Genomic DNA, 27,212 nt, shown 5'->3' with positions numbered 1-27,212 from the left:
CCTGAGATTAGTCTGTTTCTCAACCTCTCTCTCATCAGTAACCAAAAAGAGAGCAAGAATAGGGTCATCGCAGTGCTTGTGTTGTTTTGTGTTCTTTGTAGATTTACATGGAAAATATGTTTCACATGAGCAATCTGTGAAAGGCAATTTGTGAAAGGCTAATAACTTTGAGCACTAATTAACAATCAGTAAGTAATTATTTGGAGCATCAGGTTCCCTGGAATATATCACTAGATGGTAACCTTCAGTTACAAGGCACTAACACATACAAGACATGGTTACACTACCAATAAATGCGTAACATTTATTCTAATGAACACATTTATTAAGGAAATTTTGAACTTGATATTGCTAGTACTTTTTAACTATGTGACAGGGAAAGAAAGGAAAATATAATTTCTGTATCAAGCAGAAATTTTGATTAAACACTTCTGCATCTGAGGAGGAGCAGTCCTATGGTTTCTGACTTTGAAAAATAGGAAGGTTTCTATTTTAATTGCCAATCCTAAATGTACACTTGTGATCTTTGGCTTAATTTATTTTAAAAATGTACTTGATGGTGGAAAATATATAAAAACAAAACCTCTGTATTCTCTGTGGATTTAATGTGAGGAAAATGCAGTAAATCGTAGAAAGGGCCTGATGCAAGGTCTCTTGCAGTTTAATTGAAGACTTTCCGTTAACTTCAAAGGCTTTGGATCGAGCACAGAATAGTTGCTGTCTTTCATTTGGGCTGTGGGGGATTTTTCCACAGCCTCCTCCCTCTCCCCCCTGCCAAAGCCCCCCTGAAGAATTCTACTCACTGCAAAAACATTCTGATTAGGATAGATCTTATTATTGATATAAAACTTCTGTTGCTGTTGTTAGTGCCTTTAATAGCATAACTAGATAATTACTTGTGTGGATTTTTAACATTCTTTGCTTATGAAAATATTGTGTTTGCAATCCGTAAACCATAGGGAGAGGACTACTGTGTGAATCAGTCTTTTGTGTAATACTGATGGGATAGTCCATCAGCTTTGTATAATACCTTTATCATTAATTCTTCGCACTTTGCTATTTTGTGGTTTGGCTTTGGCAACATGGGGGTGAATGGCTAGTGTTTTGAGGGAACCATTAAAAACATTATTTTTTTTTTCTGAATTCTGATTGTTACGCTCTTCTTATATTAGAAATCATGTTAGACAATCAGAGATTAATTATAAGCATTTAATAGCTTAATGCTCACCTACCTGGACTTTTCATAATCTCATCTCCTTTTCCCCCCCCACCCCCCACCCCTTTTTTTGTAAGTATCAAGTATCAGAAACATTGTTATCAATATTACTTACTCTTGCTTCAGAGTGAATGTATTGCCTTGGATATACAAAGATGTTTCCATTCTACAACAACGTGTTTGTGCTGAGAACAGTAAAATAGTAATAATCCATTTATTTTCCTACATGTTAAAATGTTATGTTACTTTCTTATTTTAGTGTGGAAATAAAGGTTATTCATTTGTATCAGATACCAGATATAGTTTTCTCTAGGTAATAGTTTCATCTGTCAACATCTTATGTTTTTGAAAATGTATTGCATTGATTTAATAGCACAATTTCCTGTAACACAGGCTAAAAGAATTGGCTTGATGCTGGGAATCAATGCTACAGAGTTGAATTCTTTTTGTCATGAGTATTTTGACTCTGTTTGAATGGAAGTTACGCTGAATGTACGAAGCCACTGTTTCCTGAGAATTTTCCATGTCAAACACCAGATGTTAACGTTAAACAGGAATGTCTGTGGTCTTTCTAAGACTACTGATGAAGTGAAGAATTTTGCATTCAGTGATGAATATCACATTCAGGTGTAAATACTTTCTGTGTGACTGTTTTTTGTTTTCTTTTCCTGAAGGTTCCTCATCTTCCAAACTCGATCACTTGAACTGCAAGCTGTTTAGGATGCCTTTTATATATAATCCTTTATGTTTCAGAGCCTAGAATCCATTTCTACGCCTGCAGTTTAAGTCTTATGTCAATATAAAACTAAGTCTGTCAATTTTTGACTAATGTTTCTCCACTCTTCTCCCAGCTACTTCTCCACCCAATTGTCCATCTGTCTGCTAGCCCAGCCAGTACCAGTCCCTTCCCAGGATGCCAGTGGGAGAGTTCAGGCTCCTGTCTATGCTATGTTCTATCTATTGCCCTCCCACTTTTGGTTAGCCATTCTTCTCCCCCCGCCATTTCCCTTACTTTCTCTGGACCTCTTTGTAGCTCTCTTCTCCATTAGCCCCTTTGCATTCAAACTAAGCTGCCGCACATGTGCCTCAGTAGCATCACTGTTTGAGAGCAGGGAGACAGATTAGACCAAAGTTACCATCACCTTCAACATCAGAGTAGCAATTGCAGTGATCTCAGTTTAATTACAGCTTGGATTTTGTCCATTCTGGAAAGAATCTTTTTACAGTTCAGTATTGAAGTAAACTGCTAGTAACTTTGGCAGTTTTTCACAGAGATACTGTGTTTATCTCTGACACAAAAAGGCTGTCTCCTGACAAATTTTATATGAGTAGTCCAGAGATCTTTCTACCACTCATTTGCATTCCTGTGAAGTTGCATTACTTAATTTTGTTGTCTGGCTGCACTGTTCATTCAAGATTATTAAAATGTATTTCTGTGCTTGGACAAGGTTCAATCTCAAAAGTGATGTGGTTGCTTTGATTTGAATATGCTTATTTCACTTATTTGGTGTGTCAGACCAGAATGTGGGCAGGCATATTGTCGTCAATAAAGCTTAGAGGGAGTCGATTCACATTTTTGTAAGCAATGTTTGGCATGGATCATCTAGGTAATTCAAACACAATAAACACTCTTGCAAGAGCATAAATGGACAAAAAGGTGGGTGGGGAAGAGCAGTGTTTTTAGGCTCAGATATGCCTGTGGTAGTGATGTTGTGATGCATGGTGCTTCACATGCACATGGCTGTATTTTTTCAGTCCCAGAAAGATCTGTATCACAGCACTTATGAAAGACAAGCAACTCTAGAATTTCTTTCCTATATTCAATGAGTGTTTAAGTGATGTGTATGAATATCTTACTGGATATGAGCTGTCACGGGAACAATAGAGGAAAATATTAGAAGTAGTCTTGGATTTATGCCTTCTTTAAAGAAAAAGCAGGAAAAAAAATGTAGCCTAGCAAGAGGTTCTCAAGGTATGGCGGTTGGTTTGGCTTTTTTTTGTAATAAAGGGAGGCCAAGATACTGATGTCCAGAATCTCCTCGGTAGTCTTCTCCAAAATACTGTTCAGGCTTGCATACAGTGCCCAAGAGGCAGGCAGAGTTCCAGAATCTTAAGGCATGGATGACAGCATGGTACAGAAAGGAGAGATTTAGCTGTTTGGGAAACCTTTGGGGCAATAGGAAGCTTGACAGGAAACACGAACTGCATCATCATCAAAATTGTGGCGGGCTTCTGGCACTGAAAATTTTAAAGGTCATAAAGGAATGCTTAAATTAAAAGCAGGGGAAAGGCGATGTGCATGGAGGAACATCTGATTCACAATGACATGACCAACAGGGGACACGTGGCTGCTTTTCAGGATGTATCTTTCTGCTCATCCTCTGTGTATTGGTACCCATTGAGCAATTTCAGCCAAGGTTACTGGAGGTGATTTTGAAAGCATTAACTTCCAACAGGGCTTTTTGTGTGAGAAACCAATATCGGTGTACCACTGAGGGAAAGGTGGCTGTAGGTCTTTACCTGTTGATCTTGTTTTGAGAAGCACCATAAAGTTGGCACAGAAGATAAGTGCAAGGAGAGATAACATAAGGCAGAACATACATGAGTTGCAATCTTCCATTATTTTGTTTGTTTAGAGAACTTTAAGTGTTAAGATGTCTTTAATGTTATATAAACAATTGTAATCGCTTAAGGACTAGCAGCTACTCACACATTACTAACTGGAAAAACTCTTTATATATACTTTGTACTGTGACTCAGAATTGCATTACAAAATCAGAAAAAAAATACTTGACATTCCTGATATTCTAAAAATGAAAAACAGCTGCTGCTGTCTCTTTTAATTTTTATAAATCAAACTCTTTCAGTTTTTCATGATATATCATATAAAAATAAAGTGCAAAACCATTCTGATTTCTTTCCCCCTTTCCTATCCAGATCAGTTTTTAAAGTGCTGCAACTCAGAGTTAAGAAATTGAAATCTATAAAAATAAAAACTAAAAAAAGGAAGTTATGGAATTAGGAGGGCTCTTTCAGCTCAGTATGAAGCCTGTCAGTCTAACACTGGAAAATTAGATGAAGAGTGCTGGAGGCACTATTGCCTGAAGTTTTTGAAAATGTAACTGTAGAAGGAGAAAGACTGGCTGTTCTTGAATTACTGGAATTCTGTCTAAAGAAAAATCTCCTGTGTCAGGAAGTCAATGAATGTAGCTCCTAAGACCGGCTACATTAAAAAGTTACATGTTGGTCAAATGAGAGCACAGATTTACAGCATATTGCCCCTCTATGGCAAGATTACTAGGTAAGAGAAAGTATGGGAAATGTGAGGTAGCTAGTCACTCAGTGAAAGTATAACAGCATCAATTTAAAGGGTGATGGTCTAGTTTGTATTGGGATTGGAATACAAATAACTGCATGACAATTGAAATAGTTGTGTGATTACACATCAGGAGAATGCTGCATGCCAGAGTTAAGTAATAATAATGTAATGGCCTTCAAGATGCGTGAGAGTATCTAAGCATGAAGGTGACTGTTCTGTGTGCCATATGGTGAAATACCTGCTATAAAATGTGAATATCCAGGATTTCCATTTATTTTACATTCATCATCTGCTGATATGCTCAAGTAATACCAGGGCTTCCATATATATCTGACATGTGTTTATCATTAGAGTAAGTTTCAAATGCGTATACTCCCTCAATAGACTTGATGATGGAAAATCTACATTTTGTTGCCAAAGAACTGGTATGTTTATCTCAGATGTTTTAATAGTTTTTCAGTGAACTGAATTTGTATTTCCATTGTCTCTTTCAGAAAGTGGCTGAAAAACATATAGATTAAAAGAAATCTGTTTTCACTTGTGCACGAAAATTGCAATGTGGTATGCCAAGAAATTCCGTCTTGTTTTGAATAGCGTATTGTAACATGGCCTACCCCTGGTTATTGTGGGCAGTGTTCGTGAAGTCTTTAAGTCGGCTGTGCCTCCAAATCGTTGTCTCTCATATTTAGTTGCTTCAGCAGTGCTCTGAACTTAAGTACATCTCTTCTGAGAGTTTTATCTGAAGACATTGACCTAGTAACACTTTAGTTATATATAGGTGTGTTCCCTGGTGGTAATGGTTGCAAATGTGAAGATCTGAGCAAGACAGGGTTTGTTGGCAGCAATATATCTTCTACCTTCCTGTTATAAATTATCTGAAGTATACCTGATTAAAGTGAAACTTGTTTTTCAGATGTTAGCTAGTTTTGAAGCTTTGCATATGTTTTAAATTTGAAGATCTGAACGATGTCTACTTTCTCTGGTATAAACTTTCTTTCATATGTGCTTATACATAGGTTGCCGTTTTCGGCTGCATCTGACAAGTGATAATTTGAGGTCTGAGCATGTGTTTTACAGTGAAATATTGTAAAGATGTCTCAAGAGTGTATCCCTGAAAGTTCAGTACACAGTTTTGTCACCACATTGACTTAGTAAGGAGACTGGTGGATATCTCAATTCTGAAACTGCTCAGGTTCATCAAATGCAGAATACTGTGAACTTTTTGGCCCATTAATAGTTTTAATAATATGGAGCTCATCCCTGTATCTCACTAATTTATTTGCCACCATCTGCTTCCACTCAGCCTTTGGACATGCCCGTGATGCACAGCTGGATCGTGGGAGCTCAGATGCATTCAGGTCTTAGTTAATTTGGAGAACACTGTTTCCCGCTCGGCTTGCAGCATGGCCTAAGTGTTGTTGGTCTACTTTGTGTTTCTGCTCTCTTGCCTATAATAAATAAGTACAAGTAATCCATTTTTTTTTTAATTGAATTATCCCAAATAGTGGTTCTTTCAAATTTCGAGATTGGTCAGCTTAACTCCCTGTGTGGAGTTAATAAACTAGTGCCTGTTCTGAGTCTCCAGACCCTCATTCTAGATGGACAGTTACAAGCAAATGATCTGTCAAAGTAACTTTGCTGCAAAAGTCAGTTGTGGTTTCAGATCTGATACACAGTGGTTGTCAAACTAGTTTATATATGACTTTTCCTCCAAATTCCATTATGTTCTCTGAGGAAGTCTATGTGAATTTTGTGGCAAAGACCTTTCTCTTTGTATTGTTCACAGCTACTGCCTATTATCCAAGATGCATTTTGTTTCTCTTTCCCCTGAAGTACATTTTTTTGCTTCAGGGTTTCTGTTCCATCATATTTTGTTTTCCAGTTTACTTTCCCAATGTGATTGAGGGCCAGGTTTTTTTTGTGTTTTTTTGTTTGCGTTTTTTTTTAGTGGCATCTATTTTACTGTGCTGTGTGCCAATTTTTTTTAATTCATTTTGGCAAGATGCATGTATTTTATAGTGATATAGTGCCTTAACTGTTCAAATGTCACAATATATGAAATGCATATACTTTATACAAAGCTATGTGTATTAAAAAAACCATATAGCCTTTATATTATACTATATGTTTTATTTATTTGATTTCACATTGCTGTAAGTCAGAACTATGCATATTTTATACTGCTTAATTGTACTGGATGTATCATTCAATTTAGAATCTAATATGGGGAGTACTCTCTTCACAACTGCTTTCCACTGGGAATTTGTACACATCATAGACACATTTGTCTACAGCAGAAAGTAATGTTCAGCATGCCTCTAGGTTTTCTCAAAGGCCAGCAGAGGTTTCAGTGTCAGTAGTCACAATGAGTTAGACCACCACAACTGTGTGGGGGAGTTGGCACGTTGCTCGCTTCATGTCCTCTTTCGTAACTTTAAGAAGTTAACTTTTTTCTTTAAAAAGTGTGTGCATTGTTTGTGTGGGATGCCAAACTGAGAAGACTGTAGACACGTATTCTTACTAGACCTGGAAGAAGTGAGGAAAATCTAGTGGCATTTGAGTTTTCCCACAATCTTTCTGTTTCAGCTTACACCTAGAGTTGACTCTGTTCTCCCTGAGGAGACAGTTGAGAATCCATGTCTGCTTTAGTCTGAATTTTTTTTCTCTGACTTTTCTTTATTGAAACAACATAGTATGCATAAAGAGAAGAAGGAAAGAATTAGGAGATTAAGTACATAATTCGTACTTGGGCAGGTCTGGGGTTTGTGCCAAGCTCTGCTGTAGATCACTGTGGTAGTCTGGGATGAAACACTCCATTTCTCTTTGACCATTTTCCAATCTGAAAAATCAGCATTTGCCTCACACTTGTATGGTTGGCTAAATTAGTTGTGACAAGTTAATCCAGAGAAACTCTGTTAGAGTCTTCTATACTTCAGTTAAATATGGTCTTCTAAAACTGGTAAAGTGCTAGGCTTCTGAAAGAGCTTTTAAACTTTTTCAAATTCTAGTATTTATCATGCATGCAGCAAAGAACAGCAAGACATCTATTTTTGTTTGGATTTATGGCCTATTTTGAATTCTTACTTTAAAAGAAAAGGAGATGGTGGTAGAAACAAGTTTATATTTCATACCTTTTTGGTAAAGGACAAGCAGAACTGGATGTACAGGTGCCTTCTGTTGTGTGCAGTTTCGCAGATGAGTGAACAGATTGTCCATAGTACCCTATGTTGCCATGGGTCTTCAGCTTTCATAATGCTTGTGTATTGGGTTTGTGTGGGAAGGTTTTGGGAGTGCGGGACTACAGGGGCGGCTTCTGTGAGAAGCTGCCAGAAGCTTCCCCCATGTCCAATAGAGCCAACGCCAGCCGGCTCCGATACGGACCTGCTGCTGGCCAAGGCTGAGCCAGTCAGCGATGGTAGTGCCTCTGGGATAACATAGTTAAGAAAGGAAAAAAACTGCAGAATGGGAACTGTAGCTGGAGAGAGGATGAAGAAGATGTGAGGCAAACAGCCCTGCAGACATCAAGGTCACTGGAGAAGAGGGAGGAGGTGCTCCAGGCACCAGAGCAGAGATTTTCCCCTGCAGCCTGTGGAGCAGACCATGGTGAGGCAGGCTGTGCCTCTGCAGCCCATGGTGGTCCACGGTGGAGCAGATCTCCACCTGCAGCCAGTGGAGGAGCCCACGCTGGAGCAGGTGGATGCCTGAAGGAGGCTGTGACCCTGTGGAGAGCCTGTGCTGGAGCAGGCTCCTGCCAGGACCTGTGGCCCCATGGAGAGAGGAGCCCACACCAGAGCAGGTTTACTGGCAGGGCTTGTGACCCCGTGGGGACCCACGCTGGAGCAGCCTGTTCCTGAAGGATGGCACCACGTGGAAGGGACCCACGCTGGAGCGGTTTGTGGAGGACTGTCTCCTGTGAGAGGGACCCCGTGCTGGAGCAGGGAAGAGTGTGAGGAGTCCTCCCCCTGAGGGGGAAGGAGCAGCAGAGACAGCGTGTGGTGAACTGACCACGACCCCCATTCCCTGTCCCCCTGCGCCGCTCGGTGGGAGGAGGGAGAGAAAATCGGGAGTGAAGTTCAGTCCAGGAAGAAGAATCATAGAATGCTTTGGGTTGGAAGGGACCGTTAGAGGTCATCTAGCCCAACCCCCCTGCAGTAAGCCGGGACACCTTCAACTAGACCAGGCTGCTAAGAGCCCTGTCCAACGTGGCCTTGAATGTTTCCAGGGATGGGGCCTTGTTGTGGTTTTCCCTCAATTTGCAACAAAGAACCACACCGTTACTCTCTCACTCCTTCCCCCTCCCTGGTGGGGTGGGGAGGAGAATCAGAAGGAAAAAGGCAAAAACTTGTGGATTGGGAGGAGAACAGTTTGACAAGATGGCAAAGGGAGAAGAAAACAGTCAATAGTACTGATAAAAAGCATGTACAACATACAGTGTTCTCACCACCTGATGCTCAGCTTGCTCCTGAGTAGCAAAAGTCCGTCCTCCAGCCAGCTCCCCACCTAAATACTGAGCATGACATCACATGGTATAGAATATCCCTTTTGATTGGCTGTTTGGGTCAGCCCAGCCAGCTTCTTGCGAAAATTAACTCTATCCCAGCTAAACCCAGGAGAGGCCTCCACTGCCTCTCTGCGCAACCTATTTCAGTGTTTCACTACCCTCATTGTAAAATATTTCTTGCTTATATACAGTCTAAATCTACCCTCTTTTAGCTTAAAACCATTACCTGTTGTCCTGTTGCTACAGGACTGACTAAAAAGTTTTTCCACATATTTGTTGTAAGTCCCCTTTAAGTGTTGGAAGGCTGCCCTAAGGTCTCCCTGGAGCCTTCTCTTCTCCAAGCTGAACAACCCCAACTCTCTCAACCTTTCCTCATAGGAGAGGTGCTCCAACTCTCTGATCATCTTTATCACCCTCCTCTGGCCCCACTCCAGCAGCTCCATCTATTTCCTGTGCTGGGGGCTCCAGAGCTGGATGCAGGACTCCAGGTGGGGTCTCACCAGAGCAGAGTAGAGGGGCAGAATCCCCTCCCTCGACCTACTGGCCATGCTGCTTTTGATGCAGCCCAGAATATGGTTGGACTTCTAGGCTGCAAGCACCCACTAGTGGCTCATGTCCAGCTTTTAATCCATCAGTAACCCCAAGCCCTTCTCGGCAGAGCTGCTCTCAATCCCTTCATCCCCCAGCCTGTATTGATACAGGGAGTTACCCTGACCCAGATGCAGGACCATGCACTTGGCCTTGTTGAACCTCATGAGGTTCACACAGGCCCACTTCTCAAGCTTGTCCAGGTCCCTCTGGATGGCATCTCATCCTTCTGGTGAGTCAGCTGCACCCCTCGGCTTGGAGTCATCTGCAAACTTGCTGAGGGTGCACTTGGCCTCGCTGTCTAAGTCATTGATGAAAATATTCAACAGCACCAGTCCCAGTACGGACCCCTGAGGGACACCATTTGTGACCGTTGTTCATCTGGACATCAGGCTGTTGACCACAACCCTCTGGCTGCGACCTTCCCAACAATTCCTTAGCCACCGAACATTCACCCAATTTAGAGAGAAGGATGTTGTGAGGGACTGGGTCAAAGGCTTTAAAGAAGTCCAGACAGATCACATCCATAGCTCTTCCGTTGTCCACTGATCTAGTCACGCCATCCTAGAAAGCCACTAGGTTGGTCAGGCAGGACTTGCCCTTGGTGAAGCCGTCCTGGCTGTCTCGAATCACCTCCCTGTCCTCTATGTGCTTTACCAGAGCTTCTAGGAGGATCTGTTCCATGATCTCCCCTGGCACAGAGGTGAAGCTGACAGGTCAGTAGTTCCCAGGTTCCTTGTTTCTACCTTTTTTAAAAATGGGTGCGATGTTTCCCTTCCTCCAGTCACCAGGTACTTCACCTGACTGCCATGACCTTTCAGATATTAGGGAGAGTGGCTTTGCAGTGACATCAGCCAGTTCCCTCAGGCCTCTGGGATGCATCTCACCAGGTCTCATAGACTTATGCACGTTCAGGTTCCTCAGGTGGTCGTGAACCTGATCTTCTCTTAGAGTGGGAGGGGCTTTGCTCCCCCAGTCCCTGTCTTGCAGGGCATCCACTCGAGAGGTGTGGGAAGAGAGGTTGCCAGTGAAGACTGAGGCAAAAAAGTTGTTGAGTACCTCAGCCTTCTTCTTGTCCGTCGTTACTAGTTTGCCAGTCTTGCTTATCAGGGAGAGGATGGTGTACACTTTCTGTGACCTTCCTTTTCTGGCTGACATACCTGTAAAGCCCTGCTTACTATTGTTTGCATCCCTTGACAAGTTCAGCTCCAGCCGTGCCTTGGCCTCCCTGACGCCCTCCCTACATAACTGGGCAGCGTCCCTGTACTTTTCCCAAGATACCTGTCCCTGCTTCCACTGCCTGTGAAGTTCCCTCTTGCTCTTTAGTTTGGCCAGCAGGTCTCGACTCAGCCATGTTAGTCTCTTTGCCTTCCTTCTCTGACTTTAGGGAAGGGAGGGGTGGGGGTAGTTTTAAGATGTAGTTTTTATTTCTCCTTATCTTACTCCAATTTGATTGGTAAGAAATTAAATTAATTTTTCCCCAAGTCAAGTCTGTTTGGCCATTGCCAGTAATTACTGAGTGATCTCCCTGTCCTTATCTTGAGCTATGAGCCTTTCGTTGGCAGCTGAGGAAGAGGAGTGATAGAGCGGCTTTGGTGGGCGCCTGGCCTCCAGCCAGGGTCAACGCACCACAGCTTGCAAGGTAAATAAATATCCAAATTTTCATGGCTGAATTACCACAATAACAGAAAGCAGTTTAAACTAATAGAAACTGTGGGAAACGTTGAGAAGAATAATTAACAAGTAGCCAAGGGGGACTTCAGCTTTAGTTGTGTATCTTATGTTTTAAAATCATAGAATCATAGAAAGTTTTGGGTCGGAAGTGACCCCTAGAGGTCATCTAGTCCAACCCCCCCGCAGCGAGCAGGGACACCGCTAACTAGATCAGGTTGCTCAGAGCCCTGTCCAACCTGGTCTTGAATGTTTCCAGGGACGGGGCCTCCACTACCTCTCTGGGCAACCCGTTCCAGTGTTTCACAACCCTCATTGTAAAGAATTTCTTCCTTATATCCAGCCTAAACCTACCCTGTTTTAGTTTAAAACCATTACCCCTTGTCCTGTCACTGCTGTCTCTACTAAACAGATTGTCCCCATCTTTCCTATAGGCTCCCTTTAAGTACTGAAATGCTGCAATCAGGTCTCCCCGCAGCCTTCTCTTCTCCAGGCTGAACAAGCCCAACTCTGTCAGCCTCTCCTCATAGGAGAGGTGCTCCAGCCCTCAGATCATCTTTGTGGCCCTCCTCTGGGCCCACTCCAACAGTTCCATGTCCTTCTTGTGCTGAGGGCTCCAGAGCTGAACGCAGTACTCCAGGTGAGGTCTCACCAGAGCAGAGTAGAGGGGCAGAATCACCTCTCTTGACCTGCTGGCCATGCTTCTCTTGATGCAGCCCAGGACACGGTTAGTTTTGTAAGAAATTGTTGCATTTTTCTTCTATAGTTCTATTACAAGACATTATCCTGCGGATTTTTTTTTCAAAGACCTTAGATCTTAGGACATACATTTTAGCTTCAGTCAGAAATTTCTCATCAGTCAATTTCAAAAATTGTATATAGTCCAATTAAAAAAAATATCTGTTGACATGTTGACATTTTCGTGATATCATGAGATCCATACAGAATTAATTGCCATAAGAACGTCTCACCTGTCTGGCTTTTAAGCTTGTATAGCTTCTTCTTTGTACCACCTGTACCGTAATTTTGATGTTACATGGAAAACTTGGAAAGCTTGAGTAAAAGCTGATTATAAATCTGACAGGTTTTGGCTATTCATTTCCAGTGCAGTCTGAAGCATTTAATGCTGATGTTTCTCTCCTTTGAATACTATGGTATTGCTCTCTGTTATTTCTGTATTTTGGGAGAACCACTCTGTTTTAAACTCTTGCCACGTCTAATGGAGTCTTGTTTACTTCATCCCCTCGTTGATCCATCTTCCCATTATCAAAGTGAGACACAGTTAACAGTCTCTTGCTGTCAGGAGCTGAGAGACAACAGCACTGCTACAAGTGATACCATTAACCAGTTGCCTCTCGTACCAAAATCTTTGCCATGTCTGATGGCCACAAATCACATCCTATATGTCTTCCAGACATAAAGGAAGAGGGAGAATTAGCAGCATTTCACAGTCAGAAAGTAACTTTTGTTGGTCTTGTTCCAAAGCAGTATGAAGTCATGGGATAGACTTGGGTAGCAGTGATGATCTGGCACCTTCAGCCAGCCTGTGACTCCACATTAACCACATCTGCTGTTCTGAAGGACAGCTGTAACTAGTTAGAGCTCTGGGAAGAACGTGTGGTTTAACAGGTTTTCTGAGTTTTTTTCTTAGTAGAGAGACAGCTCTTCTCCTAAGCTGCCACAAAGGGTATTGCAATGACGTCTTGTTTTGGCCTGGAATTGGGGATTTATTTTTTTTATGCTTACCCTTGTTAGCATTAGCTCTGCCATTTTTTTGCTTAAAATGAGGCTGTTGTTGGACTCAACATTAACCTGCACTTCCAGTTAGTTTAGAAACTTGAGTATAACATGCTTCAAGGTTACTTTTTGTGTCATGGCTTTTGCTATGTACTGCATACTTGTCAGTGGGGTTTCTGACTGTCTTCATTTGAATGTCATTATTTTAAATAATAGGCATGATCTACACTGACACATGCAGGGCCACCAAGCATTACCAGTTTGGTGGCACTGTCCTTTGACCCAGCTGAAATTCTAGTAGTAGTCTTTGTAGTACTATACTCTTCCAGTAGCAGTCTTCTTTCTGGTGAGACCTGTAACAAGGCAGTCGCCTTTTGGACAAAAGCCAGTTGAAGAATAGAAGTATGACCTCTTTTTTTGCAATTATTGATTATAATTGTAGCAGAGAGAGTACGACCAAAAGTAGACTTGAACAAGGAGGAGTAATCAGAATGAAGCAATGGTCAGAAGTCTCCATGTCATGTTCCCGAGTTAATCCCAGGTTTCTGCTCTTTAGTTCTTCCTGAAGCTCTACTGTCTCAAGCATGACAACAGGGAATCCCTTTCAGCTCCTGCAATCCCATCTGCGCCGAGACCCTGAGACACTCAGTTTCTCGTTCTCACTTTATAACCTGCGTTGTTGAAGCAAGTACTACCCACACAACTTTTGCCTGGCATTTTTTTTTACCCAGTTGCTGCCAGCTCTCAGAGCCGTTCCATAATTCTTCTGACCCCTGTTCCAGCACATCTCAAAACTTGCATTGTGAATCTGTTTTTATCTTAGCAAGCTCGTAATGTCCATTCTCTTCCCAGTCATTCCACATTGTACAAAGTTTGTCTCCCTTATGTGGGACATGCATGTGTGTTTGCACATGTGCAAGTTATACAACTGCTGCTTTATTATGCTACAAGTTGTGGTTTGAGCTTTGTGCATCTGTGTGCATATCTGCCATTCAGGACGAGGAATGCTTGTTTACGCAGCTTGGATTTCTTTTCATTTTAAGAGATTCGAAAATATAGAGATCAGTGCAGTTAATTGAGTTAAATGTCCACATGGAGTTTAATGAAATACATCAGTGATGACAGATGTCTTTAATACTATGTACAGAAACACTGTCTATACTGTTTTGTTACTTAGCAAGACAAAAAGTGTGAGGGGACTTTGACTTTCAGGTGGTTCTGTATGTAGCTTACAACTTCTTGCTGAAAAATGTGGCTATACACTGCTCAGTTTCTTTGTTCACTTTGCGGCACCCTAGCTGCACACTGAATGAGGGAGAGTGTTCCTGTGGAAAGTACTGGGACATTCTTGTGTGAAAAAATGAAAAATGCAAAATAATACAAGAAGTAGCAGGAACCTGCAAGAATAAATGTGTACAATTACAGTATCTGCATAATTAAACATAGTAGGGGCGGGGGAGAGGGTGTTCTTGCTGTAAATACAGTTGACACTTTTCTATTAAGTTTGATTTTCTGCCAAGGTTTAATATACTGGAAAATACTTGAGGAAAAATAAATTGAGCATTGGATGTGCCAAAAAAAACAGGAAAATGGGAAATTTTAAAGAATGTTAATGTCGTATTGTATGTTTGTTGGCTACTGTCTATCAGTGTGAGTAGTGTTTGTGAAATATTTTGCTGTAAGGAAAAAATGTTGTTATTCCATATGGATCGGCATGTACATGCTTAAACCCTTTCTATAAATATTTGAATTAAAGGACACCAGATGTTGCACAGAAGCTGCTGCTACTTTCTGAACTTCATGGTGTATTCTTTCAAAACCCACAGGAAGTAGCTGAGGGAAAAAGTGTATTAATTAAGTTCAGAAATAGATTTTCCAGCTTTAGAAAAATCTCCAAAGAAAATAGTGTTTGATCTTCAGAAATGTGAGCTTGCTGTCCCAGGAATCTGGTGGCAGCATGCAGCGCTGTCACATGGGGATCAAAATTCAGATTTCAAGTTCTCAGAGCTAGGCTAGCCTGAAAGTAAGCCAGTCTGTGGCCCTTGGAAATGGACCCATCTTTTGACCTGTCTCCTCTGGCCAGTGTTCATGGTTCTGTAGACAGTCTACAGAGAAAACATTTTTCCACTTCTTCTTGACCTGAAGGAATAACATTGTAATAGCAGAGACTTAAGGAGAAAGTACTAGAATTCCCAGATGCTCTGCACTTCAAATGTGAACTGTGAGCAGACATACGCAGAGTTTTCTAAGCTGTAGAACCTTGGCAAAAGAAATACAAATGGTATTTGCTTTGCATTGGTTGAGGAACAAGATTCACACTTTGCAAACCAATTAAATGTTTCTGTGTTTAGAAGTACGGGCTCTGCTGTAGCTGTAGTCTTTTCTTCTGCTCTGTTTCCTTCAGACTAAAGCACTGAAAGAAATTCTCCTACACGAGTAGTTGGTTTGAAGTGTCCATCTATCTTTATGCAATGAATAAACAACTGTTTATACTAAGTAGCATAATTCTGCTGGAAGAAGATGTACATGTGAGCAACTAAGATTCCCCACTGCACACTCCTGTGTCAAGCAAATCAGATACTTTAAACATGCGTTGCTGATTATTGGGTGGTGTTTTTGTCGTGGTTTGACCCCAGCCAGCAACTAAGTCCCCAACAGCTGCTCGCTCACCCCACACCCACAGGATGGAGAAAGTGAGAAAAACTCGTGGCTTGAGATAAAGACAATTCAATAAGTGAAACAAAGCTATGTGTGCAACCAAAGGAGAATAAGGAATTTATTCACTACTTCCCATCAGCGGGCAGATGTTTAGCCACATCCCAGAAAGCAGGGCTTCATTTCACATAATGGTTACTTGGGAAGACAAATGCCATAACCACAAACATCCTTCCTTTCCTTTTCCTTTCCTTGAGCTCTTATTGTGGAGCACAACTTGATATGGAATGGAATATCCTTTTGGATTCCTTCCCAACCTCTTGCCCACCCCCTGCCTGCTTATTGGGAGGGTAGAGTGAGAAGCAGAGAAAGCCTTGATGCTGTGCAAGCACTGCTCAGCAATAACTAAACCACTGGGGTGTTACCAACTCATTTTTAAGATGTTTTAGTCACAAATCCAAAGCACAGCAGCATCTTGACTGCTGTGGAGAAGGTTCACTCTCAGGGCAGAGCCAGTGCAATCTCCTTATTCCCTGCCATTTACATACCTGTGACTTGGGCTCCATCTGTTGCAGTAGTTGCTCAGGACGGGAGAGGCAGCGTGTTGTGTTGAGTTGCTGGGCACCAGCTCAGGTTCGGTCACGGGCCACTTGCCCGGTTCTTTACAAGTCTCATCATCTGTTGGTTTGGGTGGCTTCTGCAGTAGTACTTCCTGTAGCATATAGCTCAGATTGCAGGTAGCAATAATTTAGACATATATCAATTACAGTACCACTAGGATGGAGGGATAGAGGTGTGTCTTTTCTCCTCTTTCCCAAATTCCACTGCAGGCTTTAAAAAATCTTCCTGCTAAATTTGTGTTTTACAAGCTTGTTGCACCCCCTTTCCTGCCCTTCAAAAAAAGTAAGACAAAGCTGTCTTTGAGCAAGTCTAAGAAACCTCTCATTTTGTTATTCAAGCAGAGTCATGACAAGAACCTGAAAATGAGATGGCTTTTACAATGTGTTGTACCTGTGACTTCTAATATATAAAAGAGGAAGTTGGAGGTGGAAGCAATTCCTACTTTTCTCCTTTTTCTTCAAATTAAAACATGAAGATCATATTTGTTCTTTGAATCAGCTTACAGAGCTCCAGTATTCTACCAGATCAAATTCAAGGTTGTTTGTCTTTAAGATCAGCTTAGACCTTGCCTGTCAACCAAATTTCATGTATATTCCTTCAATACCTGCTATGTCATTTTGCCTACTTTTATGGCATCCGTACTGCACTTATTGCAAGCTGCTGTATTCCTTCATGAAGAATGCCTTCTACCAGTAGGATGTTCTTTATTCAGGAGGTTCATGGATTTGCTTTGCGTGTGTAAGAAACAGTGAATGTAAATTCAGCGTGTTAACTTTGAAAAATGTGTCTGGTATGCTTTCAAAATAAAAATCATGTTATCCCTATTCAGTACCAGAGAAATAGCAGATTTACGTGTCTGTTACGTTTCTGTTAATGTTTGGGCAGTCTGATTTTTCCTCATTTAGAATGACAGTAATACAGAAAAAATAAGAAACATTCAAATATGATAGTGTCATAAGCTTTTCCTCTTGTTGTTTGTAGTCCAGAATCACATTAGTATGCATTGTAGCATAACTGATACAGACCTGTACAAGTACTCACCATTCTATTGACTTCATGCCTTTGAATTTATTTTGTATAGCCAAATTGTACTGCAACTGAGCGAGCCATTGCAAGACTTGCGATACATCGCATCTTGAAACCCAAATTTGTTGAACTTAAAGGTATGAAACATTATATTAACTTGTTTGTGACTTCAGTAGCTTACTGGTGTGTTACGTTGTTCCTGTATATTCCTGACATGAACAACCAGTATAAAAAGAAAAGTGAAAAATGAAAAGCTCCTGTAACTACCTCAACTAGCTGCAGTGAACCAAGTGTCACAAGCTTGTAGTCATAGTGGCTGAAATGGGCTTATATGTGACAGTATGCTATATGTCATTTAAGATATAGGGTGTAGGACAAACAGGGCTCATAATGGGAACTCTAAAAATCGAATGGATGTAATGGAGTGTCTCTAAATTAAATAGAAGTGAACTGCCAGTGGGCACAGTAACTTGCAGATGCAAAGGTAAGAGGAGCGTTACAACATTGCAACTAGGTTTCCAAAGGCAGCTAAAAGGTTTTGCAAGTGACTCACGTAATACTCCCTGGAAACTGTCCCCAGAATCCTTAGAGAATCTTTCCTGGTTCTTTAGGTTATCTCCCGTTCTCTTTAAATTTAAATTTTCCAACTAAAAGTGATGTTAAAAAGGGTCAAGTCCTAGTAATAAAGTAACTTTGTTAATAACAGAGAGCAAGTCAGATATCAATTTATTTATATCTAAGCAATTTACTATTTGCAGTTTTTACACACAAAGTAATGCCCTAAATTGACATGGGTATCAGCTGCAGATTATTTTCTGAAAGAGAAGTTCACAGTTAAACCCAATTTTAACAGTGTATTCACTTGGTAATAGTTTCACGTTCTTTTCCTCACTTTTTGTTGATGCTGTACTGTAAGGTATTTCTTGCCCCATGTGTTCAGAAATGATTGATAAAGACATTCAAAATGTGCTTACTCACTACAACATATTTAACTTGCATAAATGTTTTATTATATTAAAATAACTTATGTAAACTCATGTGTAGCTGCAACAAAAGATTTTTCTTCTGCCCCTTCTATAGCTGCTGTAAAAGCTTTTCAGGATGCAAGAAAGAACCCAGCCGAAGCCACTTCTTCAAAAAAGGCTACGTCAGAAGAACAGCTTAAATCAGTGCAACATATCAATAGCAATTTGGATGACCAAGCTCTTAAACTAGCTCAAAAACAGCAAGGATGTGAAGACAAAGCAAAAATGAGTAGGAAAATAGAAACTGACGGGGTGGCGGAAGAAGATTGTGAGAGTCAATCTGAGCAGAAAACTGTGGCAGTGGAGAGAGTATCTGCTCCAGAAGAATCTTCATTTCAGGCAGTAGAAATGCAAGCAGTCACTCAGAATAGAACAGGAAAGAAACATGGCTATCAAAAAAGGAAAGAAAATATGAGCATGAACAAATTAAATGCAATAAAACAAATACTTAATGATGACAGTGACCAGGAACATCCTAATGAAGAGGAGTACTTTGATGATAGTACTGAAGAGAGGTTTTATAACGAGTCATCAGATTCTGACAGTGACAGCGATGATGATTTCTTCATTGGCAAAGGTAAAAGAAAGAAAAAGATAGCAGCAGTTAGTAGTCTTTCTTCAGCAAAAGAAAAGGATAGACTTCAGAAAAACTTAGCGAAGAAAGAAAAGAACACAGTCCCCGGGACAGTACAAGATTCGGTCATGGAAGAAGGAAAGCGACATGCAAAAGCAAGCAAGATAGAATCAATGTTCTGCAGTTCTTTGTCCAGCTCTAATCAGAAATCTCAAAAGAGAAGGTAAACCTTTTCCCCATGTTGCTGTCCCATTTCCTCCCGCCTCCTCAGTAATGGAAGTTGTGATTTTTTAGTAGCCCTTACCAAACAAGGAGAATTTCAGCCAATTACAGCTTAGAACACTTTCACATAAATTATTGTGCAGTTTTCTTGTGTTTTCTTCACACTTGTATATTTTTCCTATTCACATTAGCACTGCCATATACATAGGATTCCTAACTAAACCTGCATCCAAATTAAATCACTACTGAATACCTCTATTTTTACTTCTTTATTAACAAAAGGAAACAATACGTAAGGGTTTTGCATGTTATAAAATCATATAATAGTTTGGGTTGAAGGCACCTTTAAAGGTCATCTAGTCCAACCCCCCTGCCATAGGCAGGGACACCTTCCACTAGATCAGGTTGCTCAGAGCCCCGTCCAACCTGACCGTGAATGTTTCCAGGATGGGGCATCTACCACCTCTCTGGGCAACCTGTGCCAGTATTTCACCACCCCTACTGTAAAAAATTTCTTCCTTATGTCTAGTCCAAATCTACCCTCTTTTATTTTAAAATCATTAGCCCTTGCCCTGTTGCTACAGGCCCTTGTAAAAAGTCCCTCTCCAGCTTTCTTTTAAGCCCCCCGTAAGTACTGAAAGGCCACAATAAAGTCTTCTTGGAGCCTTCTCTTCTCCAGGGTGAGCAACCTCAACTCTCTCAGCCTGTCCTCACAGGAGAGATGCTCCAGCCCTTGGATCATTTCTGTGGCCCTCCTCTGGAACTGCTCCAACAGCTCCATCTCTTTCCTGTGCTGGGGGCTCCAGAGCTGGATGCAGGACTCCAGGTGGGGTCTCACCAGAGCAGAGTAGAGGGGCAGAATCACCTCCCTCACCCTGCTGGCCACGCTGCTTTTGATGCAGCCCAGGTTATGGTCGGCTTTCTGGGCTGCAAGCACATACTGGTGTCTCATGTCCAGCTTTTCATCCACCAGTACCCCCAAGTACTTCCCGGCCGGACTGTTCTCAATTGACAGCAGGGGTTGCCCCGACCCAGGTGCAGGACCTTGCACTTGGCCTTGTTGAACCTCATGAGGTTCACACAGGCCCACTTCTCTAGCTTGTCCAGGTCCCTCTGGATGGCATCCCATCCCTCAGGCATGTCGACTGCACCCCTCAGCTTGGTGTCATCTGCAAACTTGCTGAGGGTGCAGTTCATCCCACTATGTTCATCCCCACCATCCCACTATGTTCATCCCCACCATCCCACTATGTTCATCCCCACCATCAAATCCATATCTCTCCAATTTAGAGAGAAGGATGTTCTGGAGGACCATGACAAAGGCCTTACAGAAATCCAGACAGGTGGCATTTGTAGCTCATCCTGTACCCACTGATGCAGTCACACCATCATAGAATGCCACTACGTTAGTCAGGCGGGACTTGCCCTTGGTGAAGCCATGCCGGCTGTCTCGAATCACCTTCCTGTCCTCCATGTGCCTTAGCATAGCTTCTAGGAGGATCTTGATGCCGTGAAAAGCCAGAATCGAAGACTCAATAGTCAGAGGGCTATTAAGCAGGTGTTCTTTATTACCGCACAGGGCACACGAGGGATCTCTCCTCCAAATGTGTGCACCAAACACCCTGTCATTTCAGGTTAAATACAATCACAATACACATATTCATTATATTTCCGAGAAATGCTTAGCATATTCATGGCTTTTCCAAGAACGAGTTGGCATGTGTTAATGTCTCTCACTCATGTCTGTTAGTGTCCCCGAGTGGTCTTTGGGGATCTTAAGATGAAAGCTTATACTCTTCATCACAGTGTCCACTGGTTGACCTTTGTTTCTGCGCAAACTCGGTGCTAAGATCACGTACATCGTGTCCTTCCAGGTTGTTTTGCTCTGGTCTTGTTGCCCTCTTGGTGCCTCTTTATCTCTGTAGCTTGGTGCATCTGCCCTCCCAAGGCTGGGCTGTCCAAATAACATTATTTAGGAGACTATCTTAGAGCTTTCCTGTCTTCTCAAAACAGCAAGAATCTACTTAAGTTTAATTACAATCACTCTAGTAAGTGGAAATTTTACATTTCTGGGTATCAATCTCTTCCATGATCTCCCCTGGCACAGAGGTGAAGCTGACAGGTCAGTAGTTCCCAGGTTCCTTGTTTCTACCTTTTTTAAAAATGGGTGCGATGTTTCCCTTCCTCCAGTCACCAGGTACTTCACCTGACTGCCATGACCTTTCAGATATTAGGGAGAGTGGCTTTGCAGTGACATCAGCCAGTTCCCTCAGGCCTCTGGGATGCATCTCACCAGGTCTCATAGACTTATGCACGTTCAGGTTCCTCAGGTGGTCGTGAACCTGATCTTCTCTTAGAGTGGGAGGGGCTTTGCTCCCCCAGTCCCTGTCTTGCAGGGCATCCACTCGAGAGGTGTGGGAAGAGAGGTTGCCAGTGAAGACTGAGGCAAAAAAGTTGTTGAGTACCTCAGCCTTCTTCTTGTCCGTCGTTACTAGTTTGCCAGTCTTGCTTATCAGGGAGAGGATGGTGTACACTTTCTGTGACCTTCCTTTTCTGGCTGACATACCTGTAAAGCCCTGCTTACTATTGTTTGCATCCCTTGACAAGTTCAGCTCCAGCCGTGCCTTGGCCTCCCTGACGCCCTCCCTACATAACTGGGCAGCGTCCCTGTACTTTTCCCAAGATACCTGTCCCTGCTTCCACTGCCTGTGAAGTTCCCTCTTGCTCTTTAGTTTGGCCAGCAGGTCTCGACTCAGCCATGTTAGTCTCTTTGCCTTCCTTTCCTGATTACTTACACATGGGGACTGAGAGCTCTTGTGCTCTATGGAAAGCATCCTTAACCATCTGCCAGCTCTGTTCTGCTCTCTTGTCCTGAGGACTGTTTCGCAGGGGGTCCTATTGACCAAGTCCTTGAAGGGCTGGAAGTTTGTTTTCCTAAAATTCAGGGTCTTGACTTCACTCTTCGCCTGACCCTTATGCCTCAGGACTGTGAACTCCACCAGTGCATGATCACCACAGCCCAGGCTGCCTCCAGTCTTGAAATCACTGAGTAGTTCACTTGCATTGGTGACCATCAGGTCCAGTATCCCATCCCCTCTGGCAGGGCTGTTACCTGGCCTAAGAAGTTATTTGCTATACACTCCGTCTCCTGAATTGCCTACAGCTTGCTGTGCCACTTTTCCAGCAGATGTTGGGGTGGTTGAAGTCCCTTGGCAGGACAAGAGCTTGTGAGTGCAATGCCTCCCCTGGCTGGAGGAAGAAGTCTTCGTCAATAGGCTCCCCTTGATCAGGAGGCCTGTAGCGCACACCAACCACAAGGTTCCCTTTGTTGCCTCGGTCTCTAATTCTTACCCATAAGCTTTCACAGAATCACAGAATAGTAGTAGTAGGGGTTGGAAGGGACCTCTGTGGGTCATCTAGTCCAACCCTCCTGCCGAAGCAGGGTCACCTACAGCAGGCTGCACAGGACCTTGTCCAGGCGGGTCTTGAATATCTCCAGAGAAGGAGACTCCACAACCTCCCTGGGCAGCCTGTGCCAGTGCTCCTTCACCCTCAGAGGGAAGAAGTTCTTCCTCATGTTCAGACGGAACTTCCTGTGCCTCAATTTGTGCCCATTGCCCCTTGTCCTGTCACTGGGCACCACTGAAAAGAGCTTGGCCCCATCCTCCTCACACCCACCCTTCAGATATTTGTAGGCATTTATAAGGTCCCCTCGCAGCCTTCTCTTCTTCAGGCTGAACAAGCCCAGTTCCCTCAACCTCTCCTCGTAGGGGAGATGCTCCAGTCCCCTCACCATCCTCGTAGCCCTCCGCTGGACTCTCTCCAGTAGCTCTTCATCTTTCTTGAACTGGGGAGCCCAGAACTGGACACAGTACTCCAGGTGAGGCCTCACCAGGGCAGTGTAGAGGGGAAGGAGAACCTCCCTCGTCCTGCTGGCCACACTCTTCTTGATTCAGCCTGCTCGTGGGCGTTCTTCAGGGACAGCTCTTCACACTGTATCAATTTCTTGACATAGAGGGCTACGCCTCCACCTCCCCTTCCTTGCCTGTCCCTTCTGAACAGTCTGTAGCCATCGATAGCCACACTGCAGTCATGGGATTTGTCCCACCAAGTTTCAGTAATGCCAGCTAGGTCATAGCTTTCTAGCAGCACAGTGGCTTCCAACTCCTGTTTTTCGCCCCTGTTGGTGTGCATTGCGGTAGAGGCTCTTCTTTCTGTTGGCTGGGTCACCTTCTTAGAGAAAAACTCCTTAATTCATTTAAGGTATTTCACTGGTGTTTCCCTGTTGGCCTCTGTTACCTCAGGAGCATCTGGCTTATCTCTGTAAGACTTCAAGTGTGCTGCAATGTAGCCAGCATATCTCAGGACACCAGGCTAAGGGCCCTCGCTAGCACCCTGTCCCCATTATGCTTGAAAAGTCGTTGCGTGAGAGTTTTGGTGATGACGATTCTTGATTCACAGGTGTTTGTCATCATACAAGTTTCTTGAAAAATTCTAAATTCTCTTTTTATTTTTAGAAATATTGACAACCAGCCTCTGAAAAATGAAAGAACGGGTATGTATTACTTAACCTGGTAAAGTTACAAGAGTAAAAACATCATGAGGTCTTGTTGGCTCTGCAGTCTAATTGTGATAGGCTGTTTTTTGTTTCATTTCAGTTTTAACACTTGTTGTTAAAATAGTCAAATTATTGAGCTTTCATTTTAATCTCTGGATACGGTTTGCTATTTTCGATTTTTGAATGTTAGATATACTTAAAGTAGGGTTTACACAGGAAAGTGCTTTTCCATCTGTCTTCATGTTGAGCAGTTAGTGTTACCTGTGCACTGGTAAAGGTATCAGATTATGATATTTAACAAGTAATTTATCATGTAATACCTTCAATAGCTCCTTCAGTATTTTATTCAATTTATACTACATTATTAGATTTTGGAGTTCATTGGATCAAGGATATTATTTCAGTCATACTGAATTACATTGTATAGTATCTCATTGCTTTATTGTGAGAAAAGTTGAGACTGTCCTATATATTTGTCTACACAAATTTTGAATGTGGTCAATAATGATAAATCTTAACTATCTGCAGTCTACCAAGTGACAATTTACTGGGCTGCAAGATGAGGAAATCTTGTTGTGAACATCTGAAGATTAATGTTTTCCCTGTGGCTTGTTAAGAAATTCTTTAAAACGTCTGCAATATCAAGGTAGTTTTAGTATATTTTTGTGAAGGTTCATGATGTAGTTAATATTTTATTTTGTACTTCTTGCACAGCTTTTCTTAAAAAGGAACCACGGCTCAAGAAGCAGCCATTTGCAGAAGCTGCAGGTATTAAATGTGACAATAAGAAAGCACGTTTGGAGCAGCCTCTTCATCCGTCATGGGAAGCAAGCAAGAGACGCCGGGAACAAATGTCTCAAATTACAGCATTCCAAGGGAAAAAGATTATATTTGATGACTAGACTGTATGTAAATTGAGATTTTAAGAAAAAATTCTTGCAGATTTGCATCCTGTGGTATTTTCTTATGAAGTAACAACTGCTGTTTGAACATTTTTGTTATACTTTCCTTATCCTTTGCACCTATAAAATAGCAACTGCTAGAACTTACCATCTGTTAAAGTGCAGATTGCTTCATTTATTTAATGTGCTGTCTGTTGATTAATGTGTGGTCATATGGTGTTGGTTCGTAAGTCCCTTTACATATGCAACCATTTATGAAATACACCCTAATGTGAATGAATGGTTTTTAGGAACACTGTTTGTGCCCTGTAGGAATAGTACAGATTCCTTGAAGCTTTTTTTTGTGTAAAAATTTACTTTAAACTCTATGAGGACTTGGATGTCAAAAGGGAGGGGAAAATGCAAAATACTGAGGTGATAATCCTAGGACTATATTATCAAATACATCTCAACTGAGAAAAAGTAAAAGATTCTTAAACTTGAACAGACTTCACAAATTAATGAATGTATCGGGTATCTAGAAGAGCCTATCACTGGTATGCGTGATACGGAAATTTCTGGAGAGCAATAAAATACTGGCCTGTTAAATTGTGATCTCTGTCTTTTGATTATTTGTGGTAGATACACCAGAAGGCTGTGCTGCCATTCAGCGTGACCTGGATAGGCTGGAGAGCTGGGCAGAGAGGAACCTGATGAGGTTCAACAAGGGCAAGTGCAGGGTCCTGCACCTGGGGAGGAACAACCTCATGCACCAGTACAGGCTTGGGGTGGACCTGCTGGAGAGCAGCTCTGCGGAGAGGGACCTGGGTGTCCTGGTGGACGACAGGTTAACCATGAGCCAGCAGTGTGCCCTGGCGGCCAAGAAGGCCAATGGGATCCTGGGGTGCATCAAGAAGAGTGTGGCCAGCAGGACAAGGGAGGTTCTCCTTCCCCTCTACACTGCCCTGGTGAGGCCTCATCTGGAGTACTGTGTCCAGTTCTGGGCTCCCCAGTTCAAGAAGGATGAAGAGCTACTGGAGAGAGTCCAGCGGAGGGCTACAAGGATGGTGAGGGGACTGGAGCATCTCCCCTACGAGGAGAGGTTGAGGGAACTGGGCTTGTTCAGCCTGAAGAAGAGAAGGCTGCGAGGGGACCTTATAAATGCCTACAAATATCTGAAGGGTGGGTGTGAGGAGGATGGGGCCAAGCTCTTTTCAGTGGTGCCCAGTGACAGGACAAGGGGTAATGGGCACAAACTGAGGCACAGGAAGTTCCGTCTGAACATGAGGAGGAACTTCTTCTCTCTGAGGGTGACGGAGCACTGGAACAGGCTGCCCAGGGAGGTTGTGGAGTCTCCTTCTCTGGAGATATTCAAGACCCGCCTGGACAAGGTCCTGTGCAGCCTGCTGTAGGTGACCCTGCTTCGGCGGGGGGGTTGGACTAGATGACCCACAGAGGTCCCTTCCAACCCCTACTATTCTGTGATTCTGTGATTCTGCGATTATACAGCCAATTTGAAGAACTGAAATAGTGTCTTTAATACTGTTGTCCTGGTGGATATATCTGGGTGCTCCCAGCATGTTTGTCTTGCACCTTCTGAAAGAATGCTGAAAAACTAAAAGGTCTTTGTGCACTAAGAGACATTTGACTTTGAAGTGCCGTTCTGAGTTCTTGAGTTCATTTGATTGGGTTATGATGTAAAATCTTCATTGGATTTTTCTTCATGGGCTTTTCCTACTGCTTGATTGAAACAAGTTCTGAACTTGTCATTAATCTTTAACAGTGTTGTTTATGTAAATACAGTTGTCTTTCATAATCTTGTATCTTTCATAATCAAATTAATTGAGAAACTTGGTAAATGACTGCAGTAGGTGTAAGATAAGACACTGTACAATTCATGAGGCATTTTGTAATGCCTAAGAATAGCCCTGCATCAGATCAAAGGTCCATCTAGCCTAGTATCTTCAATAGTACTTGAAAAGGGATCCTTTAAGCATAGGAGTAGAGGAAGCATACAGTGAGACATCATCCAGTTTCCAACTCGTCAAGCTTCCGACTTTATAGCTCAGGGACATCTTGTGATATTGTAGCTTATTGTGTTTAATAATCCTCGATGTCTTTCTTTTCTGCAGATTTGTCTACTCTTCAATCCATGTAAACTTGTGGAATCTGTCATACCTTAAGGTGTAGAAGTCTTTCCTACATATTACACTCTTATGAAAACCAGTCTTTTTCTATGTCTTGGCAAAGAAGGCCAGCAGCCTCCTGGGCTGCATTAGAAAGATTGTTGCCAGCAGGATGTGGGAGGTGATCCTTTCCCTGTACTCAGCACTGGTGAGGCTACATCTGAAGTGCTGGGTCCAGTTCTGGGTTCCCCAGTACACAAGGGACAAGGACAGACTGGAAGGAGTCCAGAAAAGGGTGACTAAGACGATGAAGGGTTTGAAGTATATGACATAGGAGTAGAGACTGAAAGAGCTGGGACTGTTGAGGAGAAGGCTTGAGGGGATGTTGTTAATGTGTATAAATATGGGGAGGGGAGTCGGAGGGTCAAGAAGATCGAGCCAGACTCAGTGCTATCAAGTGGCAGGACAAGAGGCAGTGGGCACAAATTGAAA

At 42.5% G+C, this 27,212-nt stretch overlaps 1 protein-coding gene across 2 annotated transcripts in view; it reads left to right on the top strand.

The window, feature by feature from the left end:
• Window positions 1-25,224, top strand: part of SRFBP1 (serum response factor binding protein 1) — an 89,944-nt gene extending 64,720 nt beyond the window's left edge. The window contains exons 4-7 of one of the 2 annotated variants that reach the window (XM_075411635.1): window positions 17,390-17,471; window positions 18,415-19,156; window positions 23,673-23,710; window positions 24,428-25,224. In XM_075411635.1, the coding sequence (XP_075267750.1) occupies window positions 17,390-17,471; window positions 18,415-19,156; window positions 23,673-23,710; window positions 24,428-24,615 (1,050 nt within the window). In that variant the 3' untranslated portion in view covers window positions 24,616-25,224. The remainder of the gene's footprint in view (window positions 1-17,389; window positions 17,472-18,414; window positions 19,157-23,672; window positions 23,711-24,427) is intronic. The other variant, XM_075411634.1, reaches the window with a different exon arrangement.
• Window positions 25,225-27,212: the final 1,988 nt, after the last annotated feature.

This window comes from Opisthocomus hoazin, chromosome Z (assembly GCF_030867145.1).
Source record: "Opisthocomus hoazin isolate bOpiHoa1 chromosome Z, bOpiHoa1.hap1, whole genome shotgun sequence".
NCBI lineage: Eukaryota > Metazoa > Chordata > Aves > Opisthocomiformes > Opisthocomidae > Opisthocomus > Opisthocomus hoazin.
This window is presented reverse-complemented; position numbering and strand designations above follow the sequence as displayed.